Here is a 27,897-nt window from a genome sequence, read left to right on the forward strand (position 1 = left end):
ATGCATTGCTAAGAACTTCATTTGAACAACTTTAAAGGACATTTTCTCAATATTTAGATTTTTTTGCTCCCTCAGATTTTCTAATAGTTGTATCTCAGCCAAATATTGTCCGATCATAACAAACCATACATCAATGGAAAGATTATTTATTCAGCTTTCAGGTGATTTGAGAAGAATTACCCCTACGACTGGTTTTGTAGTCCAGGGTCACATATATATGTATGTATGCATTTAAGGATTGTCACATTTAAACTATTTTTTAAAATCCATTCATTTATATTTTGGATTTAATTTCCTGTTATGTTGCACATTTACCTTTAACTGTTTAAGTCTATTTATTTAGTATTTTTTGTCAGGCTGGTCTTGGTTTTGAAGCATCTTCCTCATTTCATCTGTTAGTGTGCTGGAATAACCTGTAAAATACATACCAAACCTGCACATCTGAGCATCTGGTAGAGCCGGTTTCACAGTGTTTCCCGTAAAACACCAGCGCTGAACGAAATAGACTAACATTCACGTCTGGGCCGATGATTAGACCACCCATCAGCGCAGAAGCCATTACAGCGAGCTCTCCTGGGTCAGGCCTTCTGAGATGAGGTTTGGTGCTTTACATGGCAGCTACCAGCGAGTGTAATGAAGCGCGCACTTGACCTGATTAAGGGACCCGCGGCCCTCGGACCGTGTGCTTTGAGGAAACACTGCAGAGAATAAACCCGATTAGAACAGGATTTATACGACACCAAATATAAATACTATAAAAGATTTCTAGGCCTACTTACCAACACTCTTACAAATAACAAAAGGTTTTCACAGCGAAGCCATAGAAGAAGCAGTGTGGGCTCCCCAAAAAACCTTTCAGTGTTTCTGAAAGAACCATTCTTTTTACTCTTAAAAATAAAGAACCTTAAACATCCAGAGAACCACTAAGAAAAATGTTCTTCAGATTATAAAAATAATCTTCACATTGATGAAAAATGGTTCTAAGTAGCTGTTCACTGAAAGGTTCTGAAAGGTGGAACCAAAAATGATTCTTCTATTGCTTCACTGCAATGTGAAGAACATTTACGAACTCTGAAGAAGGTTTTTGTTTGATTGCAATGTAAAGGCTCCGTTGATGTTAAAGGTTTTCAAGGAACCAATGAAGACAATTGAAGGAGCTTTGTTTTAAGAGTGTATTCATTCAGCTTCTACAGCAGTGAACCACACCATCAGAAATACTATTTATTCCAAATGTTTTTAAAAATCAAACCTACAGTTTAAAGTGATAGCTGTGCGTGGTAGTTAGCTGGTAGACTACTATCTCATGTTTAGACCAGCTATCCTGTTCCAAAAAAAACATTGAAAACTGACTTTTCAACAAAAAAATACAAATCCATATTTTCCAAAAATATCAATAAAACACAGATAATTGGAGTGTTTTATGACAGAACACTGTTCTTCTAGGCTATACTTCAAATTACACATTTAATTCAATGTTTTAAATGTCGTTTTTTTGTGAAATTTACTTGCAATTTTTGAGTCAAAATGTTTCTGCACCATTTTTTTCTTATTTATTGACATTTCTCCGTTGTTCTGTATATTGATGAATACTATTCTTTATAAATCGGTGTCTTGTTGTAGATTAATATGCGTGTACGTAAATAAATTCCTGAGACGGTGACGCGCGCGGGAGGCGGAGCGTCATCCAGGAAGACGCGCGCGTCACGGAATCCGCTGCTTCTCTTCAGTCAAATCCGCGCTCGCATCGCGTCCATATTCAGAGAGATGCATCAACATCAGCTCTGGCGCGCGTTTGCGCTCCTCTATTTGCCGTTTTTAGGAAGCGCCATTGATTTTAAAACGCGGACGGGACCGCGAGTGACGGACAAGGTGAGACGCGCGTCCTGCAGCATTCTCCGCGACGCGTCCGCCATACAATCATCCATCCGCTTCTACATGAACTAAACCTGCGGCGTATCGGTAGTGTTTTTGTCTTTTAAGCGATGAGAGATCGCGCGCATGCGTGTCCGGCAATGCATCTGTTCTGTTCATTCCATCTCGACGCGACGCGCTGCGTTCCTGGACTGCGTCATATATGAAGATTTACAGAAACACACAGCAATGCAGCATCATGAGCGAATAAGCTGATTATGTTAGTTAATAGTATAATACACTTTTGCATATTTGCAAATGCTTAAATTCGTAGATGCACTGGCTTTCAAAAGTTTGGGATCAGTAAGATTTTTAATGTTTTAAAGAAATCTCTTCTGCTCATCTGCATTTATTTGATATATATATATATATATTAGTGAGATATTTTTATCATTTTAAAACGGCTGTTTTCTATGTGAATATGTGTTAATCTGTAATGTATTTCTGTGATCTGCAGCTGTATTTTCAGCATCATTACTCCAGTCTTTAGTGTCACATGATCTTCAGAAATCATAATAATATACTGATTTACTGATCAACAAACATTTCTGATTATTATCAATGTTGAACACAGTTGTGCTGCTTCATATATATATTTTGGAACCTGTGATACTTTTTTCAGGATTCTTTAATTCAAAATAGAAATATTTTCAAAGAATATGAGTTAGAAACTTTTTTTTATCACTTTTAACATCCTTCCTGAATAAAAGTATTAATACTTTTAAAAAACATTTACTGACCCCAAACTTTTGAACAGTATTGTAAAGTGTTAGAAAAGGATTCTATTTTAAATAAATACTGTTCTTTTTAACTTTTTATTTATCAAAGAATCCTGAAAAAAGTCACAACTTCCAAAAAAATAAAATAAAAATAAGCAGCACAACTGTGTTCAACATTGATAATAATAATAATGTTTGTTGAGCAGTAAATCAGTATATTATTATGATTTCTGAAGATCATGTGACACTGAAGACTGCAGTAATGATGCTGGAAATACAGCTGCAGATCACAGAAATACATTACAGTTTAAAGTATATTAAAATAACAAAAAAACGTTATTTTAAATTGCAACAATATTTCACAATATTACTGTTTTTTATTTTTGATCAAATAAATGCAGCCTTGATGAGCATTAGAGACTTCTTTAAAAAAACATAAAAAATCTTACTGATCCCAAACTTTTGAACGGCAATGTGTGTGTGTATATATATATATATATATTTATTAGTATTACACACACACACTTAAAAATAAAGGTGCTTAAAAGGTTTTTCACAGCGATGCCACAGAAGAACCATTTTTGGTTCCACAAAGAGCCATTCAGTCAAAGGTTCTTTAAAGAACCATCTCTTTCTTACCTTTTTATAATCTGAAGAAACTTCTTTCGCCACAAAGAAGCTTTTGTGAAACAGAAAGGTTCTTCAGATGTTAAAGGTTCTTTATGGAACCATTTAGAAAAAAAAGGTTCTTCTATGGCATCGTGAAGCACCTTTATTTTTAAGAGTGCACACACACACACACACACACACACACACACACACACACAGCTGATCTGGGATGTTTGGCTGTGAATGGTGAAGGTGCTGGTTGTCTGAGGTGTGTTTGTGCTGCAGGTGTTTTTTGACATCACTGTTGGAGGACACGAGGTTGGCAGGATCGTGATTGGTTTGTTTGGAGAGGTCGCTCCGCTGACCGCGCAGAACTTTGTGGCTCTCGCCACAGGAGAGGTAAAAACTCCCATCATCCTCGTGACACACATCTGAAACACGTGAATCCATACAGCAGCATGCTGCTCTGACACAGATCCTCTCTTCAGAAGGGTTACGGCTACAAAGGCAGCAAGTTCCATCGGGTTATCAAGGACTTCATGATCCAAGGAGGAGATTTCTCCGCTGGAGACGGAACAGGACGTGAGAACGAGTGACTTCAGCTCTAGAAAACCAGCATTAGTTAATTTACTCACTGCAAAAAAAATATTTCTTTACTTAGTGTTTTTGTCTTGTTTTCTAGTATAAATATCTAAACATTCTTGAATCAAGATGCATTTACTTCACAAGTAACAATTATTTAAGATATTAAGTCTTGTTTTCTAAAAAATATTAAATCAACATTTTGTTAGTTTTTCCTTAAAACAAGCAAAAATATCTGCCAATGGGGCAAGAAAAATCATCTTAATTCAAAGGCTAACAATATATTTTTTTTTGCCCCATTGGCAGATATTTTTGCTTGTTTTAAGGAAAAAGTAACAAAAAGTTGTATATATTTTTTTTTACAGAAAACAAGACTAATATCTTAAATCATTTTACTTGAACAGTAAATGATCTTGATCCAAGAATGTTTAGATATTTATTCTAGAAAACCAGACAAAAACACTGAGTAAGAGAATCATTTATTGCAGTGCTCTCCATATATATCAAAACTTAATTTTTGATTAGTAATATGCATTGCTAAGAACTTCATTTGAACAACTTTAAAGGAGATTTTCTCAATATTTAGATTTTTTTGCTCCCTCAGATTCCAGATTTTCTAATAGTTGTATCTCAGACAAATATTGTTCTATCCTAACAAACCATACAGCAATGGAAAGCTTACAATAATAAAAAAAAATAATATATATATATACATATACAATGCCCTCCAAAAGTATTGGAACAGTGAGGCCAATTCCTTTATTTTTGCTGTAGACTGAAAACATTTGGGTTTGACATCAAAAGATGAATATGAGGTGAGAGATTAACATTTCAGCTTTTATTTACAGGTATTTTCATCTGGATCTGATACACAACAAGATAGCACCTTTTGTTTGAACCCACCCATTTTTCATGTTACCAAAAGTATTGAACATGTGACTGACAGGTGTGTTTTGTTGCCCTCGTATGTCCTATTAATTGATTATTCAAACAATAAATAGCACTGAATGTCTGCGCTCAGTTTCAGATCCGTGCAGACTGCATTTATAGTTAGTTAGACGTGTAACCAGCATGAAAACCAGAGAGGTGTCTATGGGTGAAAAACTAGCAATTGTGAAGCTGAGAGAAGATGAAAAAACAATCAAACCATTGTACAAACACTGGCAATAGCAAGTGCAACCATTTAGAATCTCCTGAGGAAGAAAGAAACCACTGGTGTACTAAGTAACACCTCAAACGGGTAGATCAAGGAAAACATCTGCAGTTGATGACAGAAACATTGTGACAGCTGTAAAGAAAGACCCTAAAACAACTGTTAGTGACATCAGCAACAACCTCCAGAGGGCAGGAGTGAAGGCATCACAATCTACTGTTCAACAAAAGTACAGAGGCTACACCAGAAGATGCAAACCACTCATTAGCAAGAAGAATAGCAGACGAGCCTCAAATTCTGGGACAAGGTTTTATGGACTGATTTTATGGACCAAAGTGATGGAAAGGCTAAAGTTTGGAGAAAGAAAGGATCTGCTCATGATCCCAAACATACGAGCTCATCTGAAACACAGTGTACACAGGTGTACATTATAGTACACTACATAAGTAATGTAATGGCTTGGGCTTTCATCACTTCTTCTGGGACAGGCTCATTAATCTTCATTAATGATGTAACACATGATGGCAGCAGCAAAATTAACTCAGAAGTCTACAGAAATATTTTGTCTGACAATTTACAGAAAGATGCAACCAAACTGATTGGGAGATCCTTCATCATGCAGCAAGATAATGACCCAAAACATAGTGCCATAACAACACAGGAGTTCATCAGGGGCAAGAAGTGGAAGGTTTTAGACTGGCCAAGCCAATCTCCACTTAAACCCTGTAGAGGATGCATTTTACCTGCTAAAGAAGAGACTGAAGGAGTAACCCCCCAAAACTGAAAGAGGCTGCGGTGAAAGCCTGGAAAAGCATCACAAAAGAAGAATGCAGAAGTTTGGTGATGTCAATGGGTCACAGGCTTGATGCAGTTATTGAAAGCAAAGGATTTGCAACTAAATATTAAGTCTTTTTCACTTTAATCTATGCTAATTCTATCTGTTCCAATACTTTTGGTAACATGAAAAATGTGTGGGTTCAAACAAAAGGTGCTATCTTCTAAGTTGTGTATCAGATCCAGATGAAAATACCTGTAAATAAAAGCTGAAATGTTAATCTCTCACCTCATATTCATCTTTTGAAGTCAAACCCAAATGTTTTCAGTCTACAGCAAAAATAAAGGAATTGGCCTCATTGTTCCAATACTTTTAGAGGGCACTATATATATATATATATATTTAACACAAAATTGCTAAAACCTAAATAAACGTACTAAAATAACTAAATAAACATTAAAAAAACTAGACATTTAGGAATAAAAAAACGTAATAAACACAAAATCGCTAAAACCTAAAAAAAATCTATAAAAACTTTTTCTAAACAGAATATGTAAAAATAAAAACAAATTCAAAATATTAATAAAAACTACAATAGTATATCAATGATACTAAAATAACACTGGTTTATATGAACTTAAGCATTTGGTCAGTCAGTATAATTGTAATTTTCACCTTGATGATGATGACACGTCTAAAAAAAGAAAGTAGACTTATATGAAAAACATTTTAGCAAATATTTAGTAAATATTAAGTCTCTTCCAGTGATCAGTTCATAAGATGCGAGACATAAATAACTATAAGCATGTGTAAACATACACCCCATTTCAATCAGATTAAATTCGATCATCAAAGGTGTTTATATGAAGGCTTTTCAGTCTGATTGAGCCATCAATCTGATTCTAAACTGATTATTTGGGTGCATGGAAACGTATCTTGTGTTGAACTCCAAAAAGTATGACAGCTGTGTGAGGAACAGGTCCAAAACTATGCAGATGCTCATTTAAAAAGATGTCAAACCTGATGTTGTGCATATATTCAGGAGGTGTGTGGAAGATCATCAAGTGAATAATTCCTCTAATTCCTGTGTCTTTCAGATAAAAGCATCTATGGAAGCACGTTTGCAGATGAGAACTTCAGGCTGAAGCATCTGGGCGCAGGTTGGGTCAGCATGGCAAATGCTGGGCCGGACACCAACGGCTCGCAGTTCTTCATTACTTTAGCCAGAGCGCCATGGCTGGACGGAAAACACGTGGTGTTTGGCAAAGTCTTGGAGGGGATGGTATGATTCCTGCAGAAGAGAGAGAGAAAAGTGTCTTGGGTTACTTGCGTAACCCATGTTCTCTGAGTAGGGAACGAGACGCTGCATAGCTTTAGGCAATGGGAACACCCCCAGGTGTGACGATTGTCTGAAGCCCTTATAGAATCACGCCAATTCATTGGCTGATGGCGCGAGATACCGCCCCTACGTCATACGGGATTGACATAGATCTTACCCCTCAGATTTTCCTGTCGAAGAAGCAGGTCGACAACAAGAGGAGCTTTGCAGCGGACACAGCGTCTCGTTCCCTACTCAGAGAACATGGGTTACGTAAGTAACCCGAGACGTTCTCTTTCATAGGTTCACTCAACGCTGCATAGCTTTACGCAATGGGAACAATATACCACACACGCCAAGCAAACGCGCTGCCAGATCTGGCCCGTTACAGACCAGTACACCAAAAACACAGCTGGCTCAAACAGAAAGAACCTGGGAACCAGGAGCTGTATTCACATCGAGGTTATAGAACCTCACAAAAGTATGGGAACAGGACCAACCTGCTGCCATACAAATGTCTTCCAGGGGAACCCCTCTAAACAAAGCGTGGGAGGAGGCAACCCCTCTGGTGGAATGAGCTCTGATGTCTAGAGGTGAAGGCAGACTGTGCACCTCATAGGCTAACGAAATAGCATCCCTAACCCAGTGGGATATTGTGTGTTTAGACGTGGCTAGCCCTTTGCGGCCTGCACCAAAACACACCAACAGCTGTAGGGACTTGCGCCACTGGCTGGAATGGTCCACATACATCTTCAGGGCTCTAACAGGGCAGAACAGATGAAAATCATCGCCCTCACTCAAAGAGAAGGGAGAGAAAGCCTGCAGCACTGCCACCTGTGAACGAAAAGACGTAGAGAGAACTTTGGGGACATATCCAGGCCTAGATCTTAAAAATGCCTTGACCAGACCAGGAGCAAACTCAATGCAGGACTCGCTGACAGACAGAGCCTGCAGATTTCCCACACGCTTAAACGAGGCCAACGCCAACAAAAGAGTAACCTTTCATACCAGAATCCTCACGGGAGCTGACTCTAGAGGCTCTAAAGGAGGCTCCAGCAACCCATTCAGGACAACAGAAAGGTTCCAAGAAGGGAAACTAGGAGGACGAACCAGCCTCAAGCACTTAACCCCATGCATAAAGGAGGACACCAAACGATGTCTACCCATCGGGACATCGTCCGAGTCGCTTCGAGCAGTGATAGCCGCAACGTAGACTCTCAGGGTGGTAGCGGCCGCTCCAGCCGAAAACTTATCTTGTAGGAACTCAAGCACTGAACCAACCGGGCAGTTAACTGGCTCTACAGCATGAACCAAGCACCAGGATTCACAAACCCTCCATTTGGAGGAGTAGAGCTTCCTAGTGGAAAGGGCCCTGGCACTATTAATGGTCTCACAGGCTCCATCTGAGAGATCAAAAGCTAAGGGCGACCTATGATCGGCCATACCCACAACTTCCAGATCTCTGGACGTGGGTGCCAAATTCTGCCCTGAAGCTGACATAGCAGGTCTTTCCTGACTGGAATCTCCCACGGCTTGCCCTCCAGAAGGGAGACCAACTCCGAGAACCACGTCTGGGAAGGCCAGAACAGGGCTACTAGGAGAAGGCGGACTCCGTATGTCTTCACCCTGCACAATACCACTGGGATGAGCTTGACTGGAGAGAAAGCATACAGATTCATGTCCGGCCAGGGGTGCGCTAGCGCATCTATCCCCAGAGAGGTAGGGTGAGAGAGGGAGAACCAAAGGGGGCATTGGGTCAACTCCTGAGACACAAAAGAGGTCCACCTCAGCCATGCCGAATCATTCCCAAATCTGATCCATTGTCCGGCGATTCAGCATCCATTCCCCCGACCTGAGTTTCTGTCTCGACAGAAAGTCTGCCGCTAGGTTCAGGACTCCTGGGACACGGACCGCTCTCAGGGACAAAAATTTGTCCTGTGCCCAAAGAAGAAGCTGGCGCATGCCTGTTGAGGGTGCGCGATCTGGAGCCCCCCTGGCGATTGATGTGAGACACCACCGCCATGTTGTCCATCCTGACAATGACATGAGAGTGCGCCAGGAACGGAAGAAAGTGAGTGAGAGCTAGATGAGCCGCTCTCAACTGGCCTTCCCTCGAAGACCGCCCCCCCCACCCTGAGAGGGAAGCATCTGTCATTTGTCGACGACAAACTACCCCCATACTCACTCCTTTCTGGAGAAAATTGGGGTCCCGCCACACTAAGAGGGCACGGAGACAGGCGCCTGACACTCTTAGTAGGTGGAGGGACGGCCAAGAGGGGCGAATACCCAGGGACTTCATCCACCAGAGAAACGGTCTCATATGGAGCAGCCCCAAGGGAAGAACCGGGGAAGCCACTGCCATGAGGCCTAGGAGCCTGCGACACAGGCCCACTGACATGCGATGGCCTAGCCTGAAGTGGGCCGAGCATGATTGGATGCTTTCTACCCAAGATGGGCCTGCATCGAGGTTGAGTCCAGACAGACCCCCAAAAATGTGGTCTGCTGGGCTAGAGTGAGCATGCTCTTCTGGCCATTCAGCCGGAGGTCAAGCGCGCGAAGGTGGAGAAGGAGAGAGTCCCTGTGATGAATCACCTGCTCCCTGGAACTGGCTAAAATGAGCCAGTTGTCCAGGTAGTTGAGGATCCGGATGCCCTGGAGCCTCGATGGGGCTAGAGCCGCATACATGCACTTGGTGAACGTCCTTGGGGCCAAAGCTAGCCCAAAGGGAAGAACCTGTATTGGTAAGCCTTTCCCCCGAAGGTGAACCTGAGGAACTTCCTGTGTAGCAAAAAACACTATAAACCTATACTCAACTAACCTATTGACAGATTTTAACTATAAGTATACTATATATAAATATTTACCCTATACAAACTAAAAAATAAAAGTAAAAAAATGCAAACTATACGAATGCTTCACATAAATACCATACATGTGCAAAGAGAAACACTGTGAGTCAAGCAGCTGGCTGGGGAACAGTGCAGGATGATTTGTAGTGCATGAGCATGTAAACATACATATATTGCTGAGTCTTTTGTGGCATTGTGTACACGCAGCAGTGTGTTTAAAGTGTCTAGTGCACGTAGAGGAGAGTGTTACTACAGGTGGTTTGTACAGGCCCACTCCCCTGTGTGTGACACACTTCGAATTGCACAAAAAATGACACACTTCGAATTGCACAAAAAAAAGTTCCATATAGTTTTTTTCTTTGGTGTGGTAAGATTGGGGGGGTGTTTGGGGTGGGGGGTGGTCCATGTTTCAGGAGGTAGGGGTTTGCATGGGGTTTCAGAGGGGGGCGGGGTGATTTGAGTTCAGCGCTCTCACAGCCTAGGGGAAAAAGCTGTTGAGCAGTCTAGCGGAGCGGGCTCTGATGCTCCGGTACCGTCTACCTGATGGTAGGAGCTGGAAGAGACTGTGGGAGGGATGGGTGGAGTCCTTCACGATGCTGTTGGTTTTGCTGGAGACAATGTCTGCAACCTGCATCAACTCTGAGGGGAGAAAACCTGAAGTGTCTCTTACCTTCAACGGTCGCCGAAGAGGGGAAGTGGCCTGCGCTCCTCGAGACGTCACTAGCAGCGAGGATGGCGTAGCTGGTGGAGGAGAGCATCTCAGAGATGGACAGATACGTTTTAGCGGTCCGTCGCGATCCAACAAGGCGGGGGGAGCTCTCCTCTTCCTGATACGCAGATGAGGAGCGACCCGAAGAAGCCGCCACAGGGGCTTGTTCAGGCGTTTTAGATCTACACGCTTGTGGGGGCGCTGGTGTGTACCGTGTACGGTGGGGGATAAACCAGATCGCTCACTCTACCGACTGGCTCTTTTTTGGGGGCCAGGCGCTCCCTAGAGGACGAGGCAGAGGCAGAGACCGGTTCACGTGCACTACGTGGCATGAACTGCTGAATTGCAGCTGACTGCGTTTTAGAAGCCCTGAACTTATCAATGACGGTGTTAACTGCGTCTTCAAATAAGCCAGAGCTGGAGATAGGGGCATCAAGGAGGAAAGCCTTCTCCCTGATCTCTGTCAGATTCAGCCACCAAGCCTGCCACACTGCGCCCAACCGCCCGCACTGTATGCTTAGTAGCACGAAGGGCCAAGTCGGTAGCCCTGCGAAGCTCCTTAACAGCTTCGGGGGTCACACCGTCCCCCTCATCCATCTCCTTCAGTACCTCCGCTTGGTAGGCCTGAAGAATGGCCATAGTGTGGAGAGCCGCACCTGCCTGTCCCGCTGCCATGTAGGACTTACCGATCAAAGCAGAGGTGGTTCTACACGTCCTGGACGGAAGGAGAGGGTGGGACTTCCACGAGGGGGCGGAAGTCGGCGAGAGGTGTGCAGCGAGCGTGTCCTCAATCGCCAGGACTGCGGCATACCCCTGCTCCACAGAACCAACGAGGTTGGTGAAGTCAGCGGCCACCACATTAGTGAGGCGTGAGGAGAATGGCTGCTTCCGAGACCTGGAAACCTCATGATACAGGTCAGGGAAGAAAGGCAGCTTTCTCCTCGCTGGGCATGAGCCAGAGCCACTGAGGAAACGCTCGTCGAGCTTAGATGACTGGGACTCGCGAGGCCGGCCAGTCTAAGCTCAACTTCTCAGTGGTGCGCGCCAAAACGTCCACGAGTTCAGTATAGGCTGGAGAAGGCCGCGCCTCCTGGCCACTAGGCGGGAGAACGTCGAGTGACGTGCTCCGAAGTTCTCAGAGTCGGAGGCCGCAGTATATAAAATATCCTCCAACCGAAGGAAACGGCTTCCCGTGCCTCCGGGCTGGGTGCAAGACAGCCGTGAGAAAACTGGACCGGAGAATTCGCGCGGTGACGCCCAGGTGATGGAGGGAGAGAAAGTGAAAACTGCTCACTATCCATAGACTCGAGCTCCGCATCCGAACTCTAGGCTGCAGCTTCGCGGAGGGAGTAGGCCTCCGGGTGGCGTGGCGTGAGAGAACAGCAGATTCTCGATCAAAAGGCACGAGTCTAGCGCGCAAGGTTTGATGCACTTACTGAGTTGGCCGTCACTCGCGATAAGGCTAGAGCACGGCGGTTGGCACCGACTAAAGTCCATTCCACTCACTGCTAGGAAAATAACAATTCCACAGATGCGGTCACTGAAGTGGAAAGAATCCCAGACTAAAACGTTGTCGAGAAAATGGGCCAGAAAAACCGCGAGAAGTGAACGCTTCTGAAGAGAGGAAAATCTGAGGGGTAAGATGGTGCGAGCGCGGGTCTATGTCAATCACGTATGACGTAGGGCGGTATCTCGCGCCATCAGCGTGATTCTATAAGGGCTTCAGACAATCGTTACACCTGGGGGTGTTCCCATTGCGTAAAGCTACGCAGCGCTGAGTGAACCTATGAAAGAGAACACCCATTACACCTGTTTACTAACACACACACACACACACACACACACACAGAGTGAATAATGTTTAACATTCTTGAATCAAGATGAATTTACTGTACAAGTAAAATTACTTGTAAAAAAAAAAAAAAAATGTTGTTAGTTTTTGCTTAAAACAAGCAAAAATATCTGCCAATGGGGCAAGAAAAATTATCTTGTTTAGCCTTTGAATTAAGATTATTTTTCTTGCCCCATTAGCAGATATTTTTGCTTGTTTTAAGCAAAAACTAACAAAATTATGATTATGTTTTTAGTAAACAAGACTTTATATTTTAAACCATTTTACTTGTCAAGTAAATGTATCTTGATTCAAGAAGTCATTTTTTGCAGTGTTAGTGCTTTATACAGTACAGATCGTTTCAGAGCAGCTTCACCATACACTGAAGCAATGCTAACAAAAAACTAGTTTTAATCAAGCCATAATTAACATTCCTAAACCTATTGCATACGGGTCAAAGACGAGACATCTCATTTTGGTGTTCACATCAAATTAAATTCACAAAAGTGATTTTATATACACAAAGCATAATAAATGCATTTATGTTTCCAAATAGTTTTAGTGAAAATAAAATGTTGAAATAATTCTTCACTATCGTTCAGTGTAACAGATATATTTATGTAAAAATGAAATGTACTTATTCTGACCTGCTCTTTATAATAATAATAATAAATGAGCATACTAAATTGTATTACATTTGAAAATGATTTAAAACGTCTTGCTGATGAATGAGTCAAACCTAGTTTGAAGGATCATGGTGATAATTGGTAAAGATTAATTAGTATTAAATAATTAATTAGTATTTTAGGAGTGCACTGCATTTTTAAAATAATGATTCTGGTTCTAAGTATGCCTGACGAGATTTTTTGTTGTATGAATTATTGTTACACAATTACATTTTAGTGGGCGACTTCAGTAAATCATGGTAAAAATGTACAATGGTCATATTTTTTACTCAGAAATAAAAAATAAAATTAAACTGCACACATTCTAAATTTAAAGTATACATTTTTAAATTTAAAGCTGTATTATTTTTTTTTATTTTTTTTTGATGCTTGAAATGTATTATTTGTTGCTTGAAAACCCATTCTTGTCTTTGACCCATAGACATTGATTTACACCAATTTTACACCAACATTGATTTTTATGAGTTCAAGTACATTGAAAAAAAAATATATTTATTGAATTTACTAAATTTTTTTAAGGTAAGTGGTTGCAATTAATTTATTTTAGCTACATTAAATTGTTTGCAACCACTTACCTTAGAAATAGCTCTTTAAAGTAATAAAAGGTTACCACTTTTTACAATGTAATTAAACAGGGAAACAAATTTTAATGTATCAAAGTTCTTTAATTATGAAATTAATAATTTCAGCTGTAAAGCTGCTCTAAAAATGCTAAAGTGTCATTATTCAACTCAATTTGGTTTCAGTGTTGATTAAAATTGTAGTTCAATGGTCAGCAGTTAGTAGTTGATAAAACAATGAACTGATTTCAACTGAATAATGACTGTTTAGTATTATCTTTTTACAGCAGAATTGAATTCTGTTTGCATCATTGAATCACTATTTTCTCATCTATCACTGTAAAGCTGCTTTGTATAGAAATAAAGGTGACTTGAGTTCAATATCAAGCTCATCAGGTCTGAAACAAACTGTTTCTTTCAGTCTGTGGTTCACACCATCGAGCTCCAGGACACTAACGATCGTAACCTGCCCTACACCGAGTGTGTGATCGTCAACAGCGGCAAGATCAAGCTCAAAGAGCCCTTCGTGGTGGAAGTGGAGGGATGGTGAACTGTTATGATTTCTGTCTTCATATATTCATATCTACTGTGGTTGAGTCGTGCTGTGATCGTATCTTCATTGCATTCTTCTCTTACTATGCAGACACTTTTTGTAAGTTTCTTTCCTACAGAGAAATCACACCATCATACGGCCAAATGTGACCCGTGCTGGCAAAATGAGTCAGAATGAGCAAATTTTCATTTAAATACCATTAAAATGCGTTCAAAATGACACATGACTTGTTGGAATCGGACAAAAAATGACCATTTGAAGGCGATGGAGTCAGCAGAGTTGATTTAGAGAAAAATCAAGTTAAAGCAAAATCATTTAGCAACGTTGCATATTCTCCTCCAATTCTTTTCTTAATAATATTTACTATATTATTCATCAGGATATAGCTGTTTTTATTGTATCTTTGTTATTAAAAATTAGAAGAAAGTTGCAAATAAACAGTAGTTTAATCAAGAGGAGCGAGTGATTCTGTCTTTTCTGTTAATGTTTGATTAACAGACAGATCTATATTGAGACCTACTGTAATGCATGGATCTAATATAATGTTACACATCAGATTTTTCCCCAAACATTAACTAAACGTTCATGTAAGACATAACAGATTATGCTTGTGTGAATATCGCCAAGATATATTTCTCAATAATGTTCTCTATAGGGAGATCACGCGTCTTATGCACACTCTGTGCAAATGTCAGCACGATCGCTTTGTTTTCATCAGCATGGGTTTGAAAATCATTTTTCACTGGTTTGGACTCATGTCATCGAAAATTCATTATGAATATTCATAAAGCTGGAATGCTGTGCTTTGCAACAATAAACCTACAACTTGAAAAACGTACAAATAAAGATGATTTTAGATGTTTAATTACTGTTTGGAGCATTGGGATCACTAGGCGAGGGCTTAATGAACTCGTTTTTGTGAAAACCTCAAATTCTTTTCAAAATTAGCCCGAGTGCATTCACACTCATTCAGCCAGCACGGGTCAGAGAAGTGTGTGTGTTTCACACTAATAACACACACTGCGCAGCACTTTATCACACTGTAGGACGTTTACTGCAGAGTTCAGCTATTCAACCCAATTCATTACCTTTCTATCAAAGTTATCTGACATTATCAAGATCAGTTTGTTCTGACGCAGTTCAACCATGAGTTCTTCTCATATTTTATTACCATTTTCTAAACTACAGCGAATAAACTGTGCTATGATGTGAGAAATGTTGAAGGTGTCTGAATAAATTTTGGTTTGACTGTAGCCTGTATATTTTTTCTGTCTGAAAGAAAGTTTCATAATCAACCATATCATTTATATTAAATATGGCTTTGCTAAACACAAATCTGTTTTGTTTGCGATCCTTAAAATCAGCATGAAACACAGCTTATTTTATCACTGTATCGTGATGTATTTCAGAATGAAACAAAAGCAGCTGAATGGATGGGGAAAAGAGCTTCATTCACAATAAAAGCAGAACCATTAATTAAGAGCGTAAATGGAGTTGGGTTTGATTTCATGTGGACTTGATCAATAATGCTGCGCTCTGAAAATAAAATACTTTTCTTCTGAATGTGTTTTCCGTCCTTTATTTCCATGAAAAACATCAGAGCATGAACAGTAGCAGTGTTTTATCACATAAAAATACAACTGTTCATTGTTAGTTCAGGACCATTAATGATGTATTAGTAAATCCTGGAATTCACATTAACTAAGATTAATAAATGCTGGGGAAGTATTGTTCATGTTAACTAATGTAAAGCGTTTCCACTGAAACTGAATTAATCAGCATTACAGTAATGAGAATGTCAGGTTTCTGAGATCCACACACCTTTATTTTGCAGGTTTTATGAAGGTAACTAAGACTTTTTAAAGACCTTTGTAAGAAAGGGAACACAATAAATGTAAATGTCTACACAATGAGTTGTCTTATTAAACATTTTAACCTACCAACCAGTTAAGTAGTTTTTTAATTGGTTTTTATTTTTAAATTATCATTTTCATTTTACTTAAAGTTTTAGTAATTTTATTGTTTTGTCAGTTGTATTAGTTTTTTTTTAAATTAATGTTTATTGGTTGTTGTTGTTGTTTTTTTGTTTGTTTTTGTTTTTTAAATATGTGTATATATATATAGTTCTTTATTTTCAGTTGAAGGTTTAGGTATTTTAGTACATCTAAAGAGTGTTTTTGTATATATTTATTTTATTTTAAGTAAAAAAAAATAATAGCTTTAGTTTTAAAGTTCTCAGAAAAATATCTTAATTTTGCATCTCAATGTATTTTGTTTTGTTATAAGGATGTAATCCATCTTTATTTGACCCTCTAACTCTTGCACGCTCTATTCTAATTCTATTTGATCTATTTGTTGACTTGACCATCTATTCTAATTATATTTGATCTATTTGTTGACTTGACCCACTAACACTTGCACGCTCTATTCTAATTCTATTTGATCTATTTGTTGACTTGACCCACTAACACTTGCACGCTCTATTCTAATTCTATTTGATCTATTTGTTGACTTGACCATCTATTCTAATTCTATTTGATCTATTTGTTGACTTGACCCTCTACACTTGCACGCTCTATTCTAATTCTATTTGATCTATTTGTTGACTTGACCATCTATTCTAATTCTATTTGATCTATTTGTTGACTTGACCCTCTAACACTTGCACGCTCTATTCTAATTCTATTTGGGGGGAAGTCGTGGCCTAATGGTTAGAGAGTCGGACTCGTAATCGAAAGGTTGCGAGTTCGAGCCCCCGGCCGGCAGGAATTGTAGGTGGGGGGAGTGAATGTCCAGCGCTCTCTCCACCCTCAATACCACGACTGAGGTGCCCCTGAGCAAGGCACCGAACCCCCAACTGCTCCCCGGGCGCTGCAGCATGGCTGCCCACTGCTCCGGGTGTGTGTTCACGGTGTGTGTGTGTGTGTGTGTGTGTGTGCATTTGTTCACTACTCACTGCTGTGTGTGTGCACTTGGATGGGTTAAACGCAGAGCACCAATTTCGAGTATGGGTCACCATACTTGACAATACGTCGAAAAAAAAAAAAAAAAAAAAAAAATTTGATCTATTTGTTGACTTGACCCTCTAACACTTGCACGCTCTATTCTAATTCTATTTGATCTATTTGTTGACTTGACCCTCTAACACTTGCACGCTCTATTCTAATTCTGTTTGATCTATTTGTTGACTTGACCCTCTAACTCTTGCACGCTCTATTCTAATTCTGTTTGATCTATTTGTTGACTTGACCCTCTAACTCTTGCACGCTCTATTCTAATTCTATTTGATCTATTTGTTGACTTGACCCTCTAACACTTGCACGCTCTATTCTAATTCTATTTGATCTATTTGTTGACTTGACCCTCTAACACTTGCACGCTCTATTCTAATTCTATTTGATCTATTTGTTGACTTGACCCTCTAACACTTGCACGCTCTATTCTAATTCTATTTGATCTATTTGTTGACTTGACCCTCTAACACTTGCACGCTCTATTCTAATTCTATTTGATCTATCTGTTGACTTGACCATCTAACTCTTGCACGCTCTATTCTAATTCTATTTGATCTATTTGTTGACTTGACCATCTATTCTAATTATATTTGATCTATTTGTTGACTTGACCCTCTACACTTGCACGCTCTATTCTAATTCTATTTGATCTATTTGTTGACTTGACCATCTATTCTAATTATATTTGATCTATTTGTTGACTTGACCCTCTAACACTTGCACGCTCTATTCTAATTCTATTTGATTTATTTGTTGACTTGACCCTCTAACTCTTGCACGCTCTATTCTAATTCTATTTGATCTATTTGTTGACTTGACCCTCTAACACTTGCACGCTCTATTCTAATTCTATTTGATCTATTTGTTGACTTGACCCACTAACACTTGCACGCTCTATTCTAATTCTATTTGATCTATTTGTTGACTTGACCCTCTAACACTTGCACGCTCTATTCTAATTCTGTTTGATCTATTTGTTGACTTGACCCTCTAACTCTTGCACGCTCTATTCTAATTCTATTTGATCTATTTGTTGACTTGACCCACTAACACTTGCACGCTCTATTCTAATTCTATTTGATCTATTTGTTGACTTGACCCTCTAACACTTGCACGCTCAATTCCTTTTCTAACTGCTTGTTTTGAGTGCATTTATTATAAATGTTAGCCTACTGTTATTACTTATATTAAATATTGGGGAAGTTGTATTTTTTACATGTTTAGTTTTTTTTATTATTATCATTATTACAAATTCCATAATTTGTTGTTGTTATTTATTTTAAAACCATATGGTAATCATTTTCTTTAAATTTATTTTAAATCAATTTCTATATCATTTTAAAATTCCTTGTTTTTATTATTTTTATTTCCATGTTTTTATTGATTTTTAATGTCTATTTCACTTTCTTTTATGTAAAGCACTTTGAATTACCACTGTGTATGAAATGTGCTATATAAATAAACTTGCCTTGCCTAATGAGGACCATGGTTTTACTTGTTGTGACCACCATCTTACTAACAGTCAGTTAAACTCTGGATTTTATGAACTACATTCAATTTCATTAGGGCAAAGGATAATTTAACATACTTTACTTTACTATTTACTAATGTTAAAGTTCTTAAAGGGATAGTTCACCCAAAAATTAAAATGGTCATCATTTACTCATCATCATGTCATTCAAAATTTCAAGAAATTCAAGAAATTTCTGTGCAGTATACAAAGAGTAGAATACAGTAGAAATCAAGGGTAACCAAAGTGGTTTTATAGCATTCTACAGATTATCTTCTTTTGTGTTCCACAGAAGAAAGTAAGTCATACAGGTTTGGAACGGCATGAGAGTGAGGCAATAATGACAGAATTGAATTGAATTTAATGCAGTACATTTTCTGCATTTTAGCTCAAAATCATTGCTTTACTGTCAAGTTCCTTTCTATGGGACAAAAATGCATTATTAAGTTTATTATTAAGAATTCAGTAATATCTATCATTATTAGTTTCTGTCCTGTTTTATTTATTAATTTACTCCAATTTAAGGCCCTATGACCCAGCAAAACATTCACGAGGAACCGTGGGCCGGATGGGCCAGATTTGTCCAGGACCGAATTTTAACCCCAGTCCAGCCCTGTATATATATATATATAAACCTTGCTACGTGTACTGTGTTAAGCTAGAGACTTGTTACAGCTCTTGCATATTATTGCTCTTTTGTTGATTCTAATTGCTTCTATTGTCATCATTTGTAAGTTGCTTTGGATAAAAGCGTCTGCTAATTGACTAAATAAAAATGGATGTTTATATGTACTGGGAATAAAAACAAAAAAATACAGTGGAAGAGATTCATTTTTATCAAAGCATGTAACATTTAATGCGACTTCAAGAATTTAACACTTTCTGCTCTGATTTAAGAGCTTGATTTAAGACCCTGTTTTTTATCTTGTTTTTTTTTTTTACTAAATCTAAAAGAGTAATCGGACCTCGCTGTTTCAGTTGAACCCTTTACCTATAAAGTGATGTTTTACTCCGACAGTGTGAGGTTAAATAAAGCACAAACTCACAGATCTTGAGGCACGCAGACACTGACGTCTCCACTGTGACCTGTTACAACATCTTCAACCAACAAGTGCGGCTCCGAGGAGCTCTGGGAGGGTATTTCAGCCAGACGCACAGAGCCGCTTTGGAAAATAGCAGGGAATCGATGCAGGAGCCGTTTGGAGCTGGAAGTGTGTCCGGCGTGGAGGTGAGCGGAGATGACAGGCTTCATTATCAGCAGAGCTGGAGTCCCTCAGGAGCGCTCCTGCTGCATGATGGGACAGTTTGCTGGAAAGGTCAAGAGCAGACAAATCAGCCTGGCAGAAACCATCTTAAACTGCCCCTGATAGAGGCAGAGCTCAGAAACTCCTTACACTTCTGTTTCACATGGCTCTCTTTCTATTAGATCAGCACTGCTGACTGAAAAAAACAGGCCTATGTTTATAAGATGATTATCAATCATCAAATGCATCCTCCTCTAACATTTTAATGTCTGCTTTTATTTAATATTGTCAGCGTTGCATATTGATTACGGCGGGAGCGTTTAAGAGCTAAAGTCTCTCCGCTGACAAGCGAATCATTTACAGATCTCCTCTCAGTTTCTGCCGTATTGACGTCCCTGTAATGACACGTCTAACCCGGTGTAACTCTGACAATTATTACCCAGAGCTCCCAGTCCTGCAGGTCTTTACAATTAGAGCTGGAATCATCACGCTGACGTGTCTGACAGATCGGATCAGACGTCTGCGCAGTTATTCAGTTAGTGACAGACTCACATTTATACATTTTGATTAATGTTTAATTTCAGAAGTCTCTTCTGCTCACCAAAGCTGCTTTTATTTGATCAAAAATGCAGTAAAATTCTGAAATATTATTCTAATGTAAAACAGCTGTTTTCTATGTGAATATGTGTGATGTGCAGCTGTATTTTCAGCATCATTACTCCAGTCTTCAGTGTCACATGATCTTCAGAAATCATAATAATATACTGATTTACTGATCAACAAACATTTCTGATTATTATCAATGTTGAACACAGTTGTGCTGCACAATATTTTTGTAGAAACTGTGCTACATTTTATTTTTCAGGATTCACAGATAAATAGAAATTTATTTATTTATAATAGAAACATTTTGTAACATTATAAATGTCTTTACTGTCACTTTTGATTACTTTAATGCATCCGTGATAAATAAGTGTTATTTTATTTTGAATCTTTCATATCCCAAACATTTGATTGGTATGAGCAGTAAATCAGTATATTATTATGATTTCTGAAGATCATGTGACACTGAAGACTGGAGTAATGATGCTGAAAATACAGCTGTGATCACAGAAATAAATTACACTTTAACACATATTCACATAGAAAATGGCTATTTTAAATCGTAATAATATTTCACATTTTTACTGTATTTACTGTATATTTAATCAAATAAATACAGCCTTAATAAGCAGAAGAAAGTTTTTAATAAATACACAAAAGCACAGGGTCATTAAAGTTTAATTTGCAGTGCAAAAAGTATTGAAACATTATTCACGTTGTAGAAAAAGCCCAAATTCAGCGCGCTCAAAGCAATCCGGTCTAAAAATGTGGCTGCGGCCCCAGAAATCAATAGCAGCATCTCTTTACTCTGAGAAGACACCTGCTGGACACAAGGCCGTAACCAGGGTTTGAAAATTAGTGAGGTCCGAAGTAAGGTGTTAAGAATTGTGCTATAATAACACCCACAAATGTACTACATATAGCCTAAACTTCAAAATAGACAGACATGTAGATGATTGTGAAATATTTTTTATTCAATATAATGTTTTACATGTTACAAACTATTTACAGGCTATTTGCTATAGTGTTTCTCTGTGTGTGTGTGTGTGTGTGCGCGTGTTTGTGTGTGTGTGTGTCTTTCAATTTAGGCTTTTTTTTAAGAAATACATCTAATGTATTTTGCCGGAACCTTTTTGCCATTCTACACTCTCTCTGTTCTGTCTGTTTTGGAGGATAAATATTGTTAAATTAGACCTTCTTTATTGCATCACAATGGGCTATGTAACAATACTGATTACTGTAATAGATTTCCATAATAAACATTGCTATATGGATAAGTAATAATAACTTTGGCTGTGCTCTAATGCAGTGGTTGTCAACTGGTTAGGCCATTGAACCCACATTTTACCATGGACATTAAGCTGCGACCCTTTTTTTTTTGGAAATTGACATACATATATATATACATATATATATATATATATATATATATATATATATATATATATATATATATATATGCCGTCTGAAAATTTCTTCTAGAATGATAATTTTTATCAAGCTCGTATATTTAAGTTCAGTAATTTCACTTAAATGACAATTAAAATGACCTATTAATTGTCATTTAAGTGAAATTACTGAACTTAAATATACGAGCTTGATAAAAATGACCATTCTAGAAGAAATTTTCAGATGGCACTTAGAGGCTTTTGCATATATATATATATATATACACACACACACACACATACACACTGTATATAAGAAAATGCACATACTGATGAGAATGAGGTATAAGGTGACAGGTAAAGGTAAGGTAGCAATTCCAAAACAGTTTTTGTTAATAAGTTGGTATGTGATGAGACCACAGTCATTTAGAAATACATTACAAAAAAACACAGTGAAAATAAAGTGGCATTTTGAGGGTTAAGGTCTGTTACCATGGTAAATTTGCAGTGTAATTGAAGAGTGCGCGCAACCAGCACAGTATGACTGACAGGACTGGAAAGTTTTTTTTTTTTAGGTGAGGGAATTTTTATTTTATAACAAGTTATAAAAATAACGTTAGAATAATGACACCGACATAAAACTTGACAACATCTCATTTGACCGTAGATACTGAATGAGGAAAAAGCGTTTTTCTCAGGTAGGCCTACTGATAGAAGAGTCAACCGCTTTCACGCACGTCTTTCAAAATAATAGTCTAGCGTCAGAAAAAACAGAATTACGTTTGTTGTTTCTTTGACTGCACACTCCGCGACCCACTCAAAACGTTTTTGCGACCCACCAGTTGAGAAACACTGCTTTAATTAATGTTTTTTGATGACTTAAGGTTAACTAAAGAGCATGAGACGTCTGCTGGCCAGTAACGTTAACGTTATTTGGCATAGTAAGTTAGCCTATTTCATTCTGTAACAAACAGATTTGTATTATGCTATTGTTTTTGATAGTGTTATACATTTCTTTTAGATATTAACGATGATCACTGCGTTTGTCTTACCGATTGTGGTATCTTCCTGTCAGCAATTAAGTTACAGATTGTCTATAAGCTTTTTTTATGAATGTACAATGTTGCCAGATATTGCTACGAAAAACAAGCAATTACAAAAAGAAAGAAAAAGATATCCGAAATAAGTTCAAAGCTTGTGTTTTGTAAATAAGAATATATCACTAACACTAACGTTGAACTTTCCACTTTATAAACGTCCCAAAGTGTCACAATAAATTGGAAAAACGAGTCAAAAACACGTATAATAGGTGGATCTGGCAACAAACGGAGACTGCACCCGCGCTCTCACTCAACGCGCTCTCAAGCGCCGTTCACTGCGCTAGCTTCTCGCAGCAACATGAATTGCAAACACTCATGTGATATGAGGTGGTTTAAACGGCTAAATAATCATTCAGAGAGCTTGAGATTTTATTTTTGAATACAAAAAAAAATGACCGAGGTCCGGACCTCGGTGACCTCATAGCTGGCTACGGCCGTGGCTGGACAGCATTGATCCTCCCTTCAAGCCTCTCAGCGGCTTCCCGCTACGCGTCACCAATTGTCTGCCTTTTTCTCTTTTGCCCGTTAAAATTTTGTCACAAATTTACAAAAGGGACTTGTTCTCCCCGACCCCGGTGAGGTACCATCACTCAGTGGAAAAACATTGTGAAAATATCAAAGGGAAGCGCGGTGCGACAGGGGAGAGGTATAAACAGAGTAATGATTTCCCCAGAGTTTCTGCCAAGAGCCAGTGTCACCCGAAAGCAGCGTAAATGGTGACATATCCTCACTCAGGATCCCGGGAAATCGAACCCTGACATTCTTTTTAGGGCCCGAGACTCTTCATCAGCCAATTACCGCGGTAAGCGGAGAGCACGCTTCTCCCAGCGCAGACTACGACTGCATTCGCTGCCAAAACAGCCTCGACCGCGTGGAGCTCGGGGCCCAAAGGAACTATTTATATGTGAACTCAAGCCGCTTCGGATCAAACGCCCTCCACTTTTTTGCAGGCGGCATGAACGGATGAAGACAAAGGAAAAGAAAGGCTTGAATACAGTGGCCATCGGTCATGTTTTTGTCCTTCTCACTTTATCCAATGGGATATAATTAATAAATAAATAGATTTAAAACCTAGGCTAAATTTAAAGGGATTAATTTACTTGACAAGCAAAATTATTTAAGATATTTAGTCTTGTTTTCTAAAAAAAAAAAAAATCAAAATTTTGTTAGTTTTTGGTTAAAACAAGCAAAAATATCTGCCAATGGGGCAAGAAAAATAATCTTAATTCAAAGACTGGACAAGATTATTTTACTTTCCCCATTGGCAGATATTTTTGCTTGCTTTAAGGAAAAACTAACAAAATTTTGATATATATATATATATATGTTTAGATATTTATACTAGAAAACAAAACAAAAATACTAAGTAAGAAAATCATTTTTGAGTTGTTCTGAACCGGTTTGAGTTTCTTTCTTCTGATAAACACAAAACGACATATTTTTGAAGAATGTTGGTAACCAAACAGCTGCTGGTATACAGTATTTTTTTCATACTATGGAAGTCAATAGGAATCATTAACTCTTCAATTACCCATTCTTCAAAATATATATTTTTTTATGTTCAGCAGAAAAATATTCATATTAAGCAACACAGTATTACATTTTAGACACAATATTGCCAATTTAAACCGTTTTTGCACAGCTGAATGTTTGCATCTCTGATCAACAAAGCATTTTTGAATGAATTGGTTGAGTCAATGATTCAATGACTTATTCATAAAGACAGACATTTGCTTCATTCCTGAAATAATTTCAATTAATGAACCAATGACTCACTCATTAAAGACGAGTGCCACCTACTGGTAGATTTACTTTAATATATATATATATATATAGAGAGAGAGAGAGAGAGAGAGAGAGAGAGAGAGAGAGAGAGAGAGAGAGAGAGAGAGAGCATACAGAGACCACTTTATTTACGATTTATAGTTATGTGTTTGAGTAAATTGTAATTTTTGCTTTATTTTATAAACTACTGATCACATTTCCTCCCATTTTTAAACAAAAATGTTGTTATTTAGAGCATGAAATGACAATTGTTCAAAATAACAAAAAAGATGCCATGTTTTCAAACATGTTTACATTCATTTTTAGACAACATAATACCAATGTTTTAACTTCAGAAGAGTTAAGAAATCAATATTTGTTATCAAATCATAAATCTCATATCACTATTTATGCAGTTGTAAACAGTCTGTGTAAATACATCTAAATGCCACTTCAGATGCAACTTCTGTGCCACTTCTGCAGGGCAAAGATGGATTCTGTCTCATTTCATTTGATTGGTTACAGCCCTATTATTATTCTAAATGCACTTACTGAATTTAGAAAAGTTGCCTTTGTAAAGGAAATCGATTTAAATATGGAAATGTTCTGGCAACCCTAGTAAAACAGTAATATATTTAAAATACATTTATTTTATACTACATATAGTTCAAATCTATTAACATATTTACTGACAGATAACTTGAGATTTACTAATATAAAAATTATAATTCAACTTTACTTAGCATACTACTTGTGCACAATGCACTTTTCATAATATTAAGTCTAAAATGTGTTTTAATGACACTTGATGAGGATTATATGATATAAATATTTAAAGTGTACCTGAAGAATACTCGCAATAGTTCCACTTTAGCACAGTAAAACATATAAGCATATCTTTAATTGTACCTCAGCACTACTTCTGCACAATTAAAGTGCATTAAGTACAAAATTAGTTGTTCCAATTTAGCAGACTTCAAGTATACTAAAAGTAAAATTGCAGGACATTTTATTAAGTACATAAATATGAAAATGTATTTATAGTAGGCTATATTTAGCATGAAATATATTTAATAAGTATATTTATTTCTCACTAGGGAAAGTTTCTGTCACTGCTTACATGTTTGTGATTATTGTTCAGATTTGCATCCTCCAAACTGTCTTTCTCTTTGGCCATCCTATGCTTGAAAGACGCTTCCAGTTGACAAAAAGCCCTTAAATACTCTAAAACGACGCTGACAGAGTTTAGTCGAGCAGGATAGATGAAAGCAGTTAGGCCACTGATCAGGGCAATGTTTAATCATTAAGATAAAGTGTTCACGCCGGAGCCGTGGTGGTAAATTTATGCATAGCGCCACATTTATCACGGCCTCAGAAGCCAGAAAAGAAAGTGTTGCTTAATAAATCAGCCGATTTGAGGCTGGACCGAGAATCACCTGAAGAAGCAGCTGTTTGAATATTCCCAGCACCACTAATCATGCTGTAAAATCAGGCCGGTGGTCTGACCGTCGCTTGTGCCAAGGTAATTACCCCTGATAAAACGTGTATCCCCGGGAGAAAATACGGTCTGAAAAGATATGTATCCCACTATGACTTTTGCCAGGTGACAAGAAACTTGTCCATATTCACTGCTATTAGACATGATATGGGGGGGGGGGGGGTACATATTTTAGCATATTCTTATAAGACAAGTATACTGCAATTGCTTTTGTGTATTTAAATGCAATGCATTATTAAATGATTTTGAAAATAATTCACTGTGGAAAGAGCACTGCAAAAAAATATTCTCTTAGTGTTTTTGTCTTGTTTTCTATAAATATCTAAACATTCTTGAATCAAGATGCATTTATTTGACAAGTAAAATGATTTAAGATATTATGTCTTGTTTTCTAAAAAAAAATATAAAAATTTTGTTAGGTTTTGCTTAAAAATAATCTTAATTCAAAGACTAAACAAGATTATTTTTTTTTACCCCATTGGCAGATATTTTTGCTTGTTTTTAACAAAAACTCACTTTTTTGTATTTTTTTATGGAATACAAGACATAATATCTTAAATCTTTGATTCAAGAATGTTTCGACCGGGGATACACTCTTAAAAATAAAAGGTTTTTCACAGCGATGCCATAGAAGAACCATTTTTGGTTCCACAAAGAACCATTCAGCCAAAGGTTCTTAAAAGAACGTTCTCTTTCTTACCTTTTTATAATCTGAAGAACCTTCTTTCGTCACAAAAAAGCTTGAAAGGTTCTTCAGATGTTAAAGGTTCTTCATGGAACCAGTTAGACAAAAAGGTTCCTCTATGGCATCATGAAGCACCTTTATTTTTAAGAGTGTATACTTTTGATCAGGGGTAAGTACCTTGGCAGGACACCGGAAACCAGAGGTTCTGCTCTGGAGAAGTTTGGTGCAGGGCAAATGAAAACAGATTGCGGTGTCCGAGGATCTGATGCTCTCTAGACGCCCTCGATACGGCAGTTTTACAGCCGGCTGCTCTGTATTTGTCTGGCTAATGTGAGCTCTTCTCTCTCGGATGTGTGGGAAGGGCTCGTTCTCGGCTCCCTCTGAAACTAATTAGCGCCGAGGGCCGGGGCTCGGGGAGACGGTGACGCTGAGACGCAGACACCCCTGAAACAATGGATGCTGGTACGGTTAACCTGATCGCGCATCAGCACTTCATTATCGCCTGATGATTTCCATTCAGTCATTCGGACGCATGACAACGCCACTCATGTTAACCCTTGTATTATGTTCCGGGTCAATTTGACCCATTTAGATTTTTGAGCTGTCGGGAATACCAGTTAACCTGTGATTTTATTCTTGATATTTTGTGACTTTTTCTCATTTAGGGCCATGAACATGCATGCAAAGTGAGGATACACTAATGTGTTTTGAAGTTTACACAAATAATTTTCTGACGATTTTAATGTTCGCGGGCCAATTTGACCCACTTTTTTTTTTGTTCCAAGGCAACTGTACAGACCCAAATTAAATATATTTATTGGGTATATATTGTTATG

General features: G+C 38.2%; 1 protein-coding gene and 1 long non-coding RNA gene across 2 annotated transcripts in view; one reads left to right on the forward strand and one right to left on the reverse strand.

Annotated features, from left to right (window-relative positions):
• Positions 1-1,669: 1,669 nt before the first annotated feature.
• Positions 1,670-15,816, forward strand: LOC306849610 (peptidyl-prolyl cis-trans isomerase C-like). Its single transcript, XM_079384775.1, has 5 exons — positions 1,670-1,869; positions 3,525-3,638; positions 3,728-3,821; positions 6,847-7,031; positions 14,124-15,816. Exons 1-5 carry the CDS (start codon positions 1,765-1,767, stop codon positions 14,250-14,252), a joined length of 627 nt encoding a protein of 208 aa, XP_079240901.1. The 5' UTR covers positions 1,670-1,764; the 3' UTR covers positions 14,253-15,816.
• The window catches only part of LOC306849611, a 47,046-nt gene continuing 25,509 nt past the window's right edge, over positions 6,361-27,897 (reverse strand). Inside the window, exons 4-5 of the long non-coding RNA XR_013782357.1 lie at positions 19,826-20,087; positions 6,361-7,040 (exon numbers count right to left, since the gene is read on the reverse strand). This is a non-coding gene — a long non-coding RNA (uncharacterized lncRNA). The remainder of the gene's footprint in view (positions 7,041-19,825; positions 20,088-27,897) is intronic.

This window comes from Barbus barbus (assembly GCF_936440315.1).
Source record: "Barbus barbus genome assembly, chromosome: 29".
In the NCBI taxonomy this organism is placed as follows: Eukaryota; Metazoa; Chordata; class Actinopteri; order Cypriniformes; family Cyprinidae; genus Barbus; species Barbus barbus.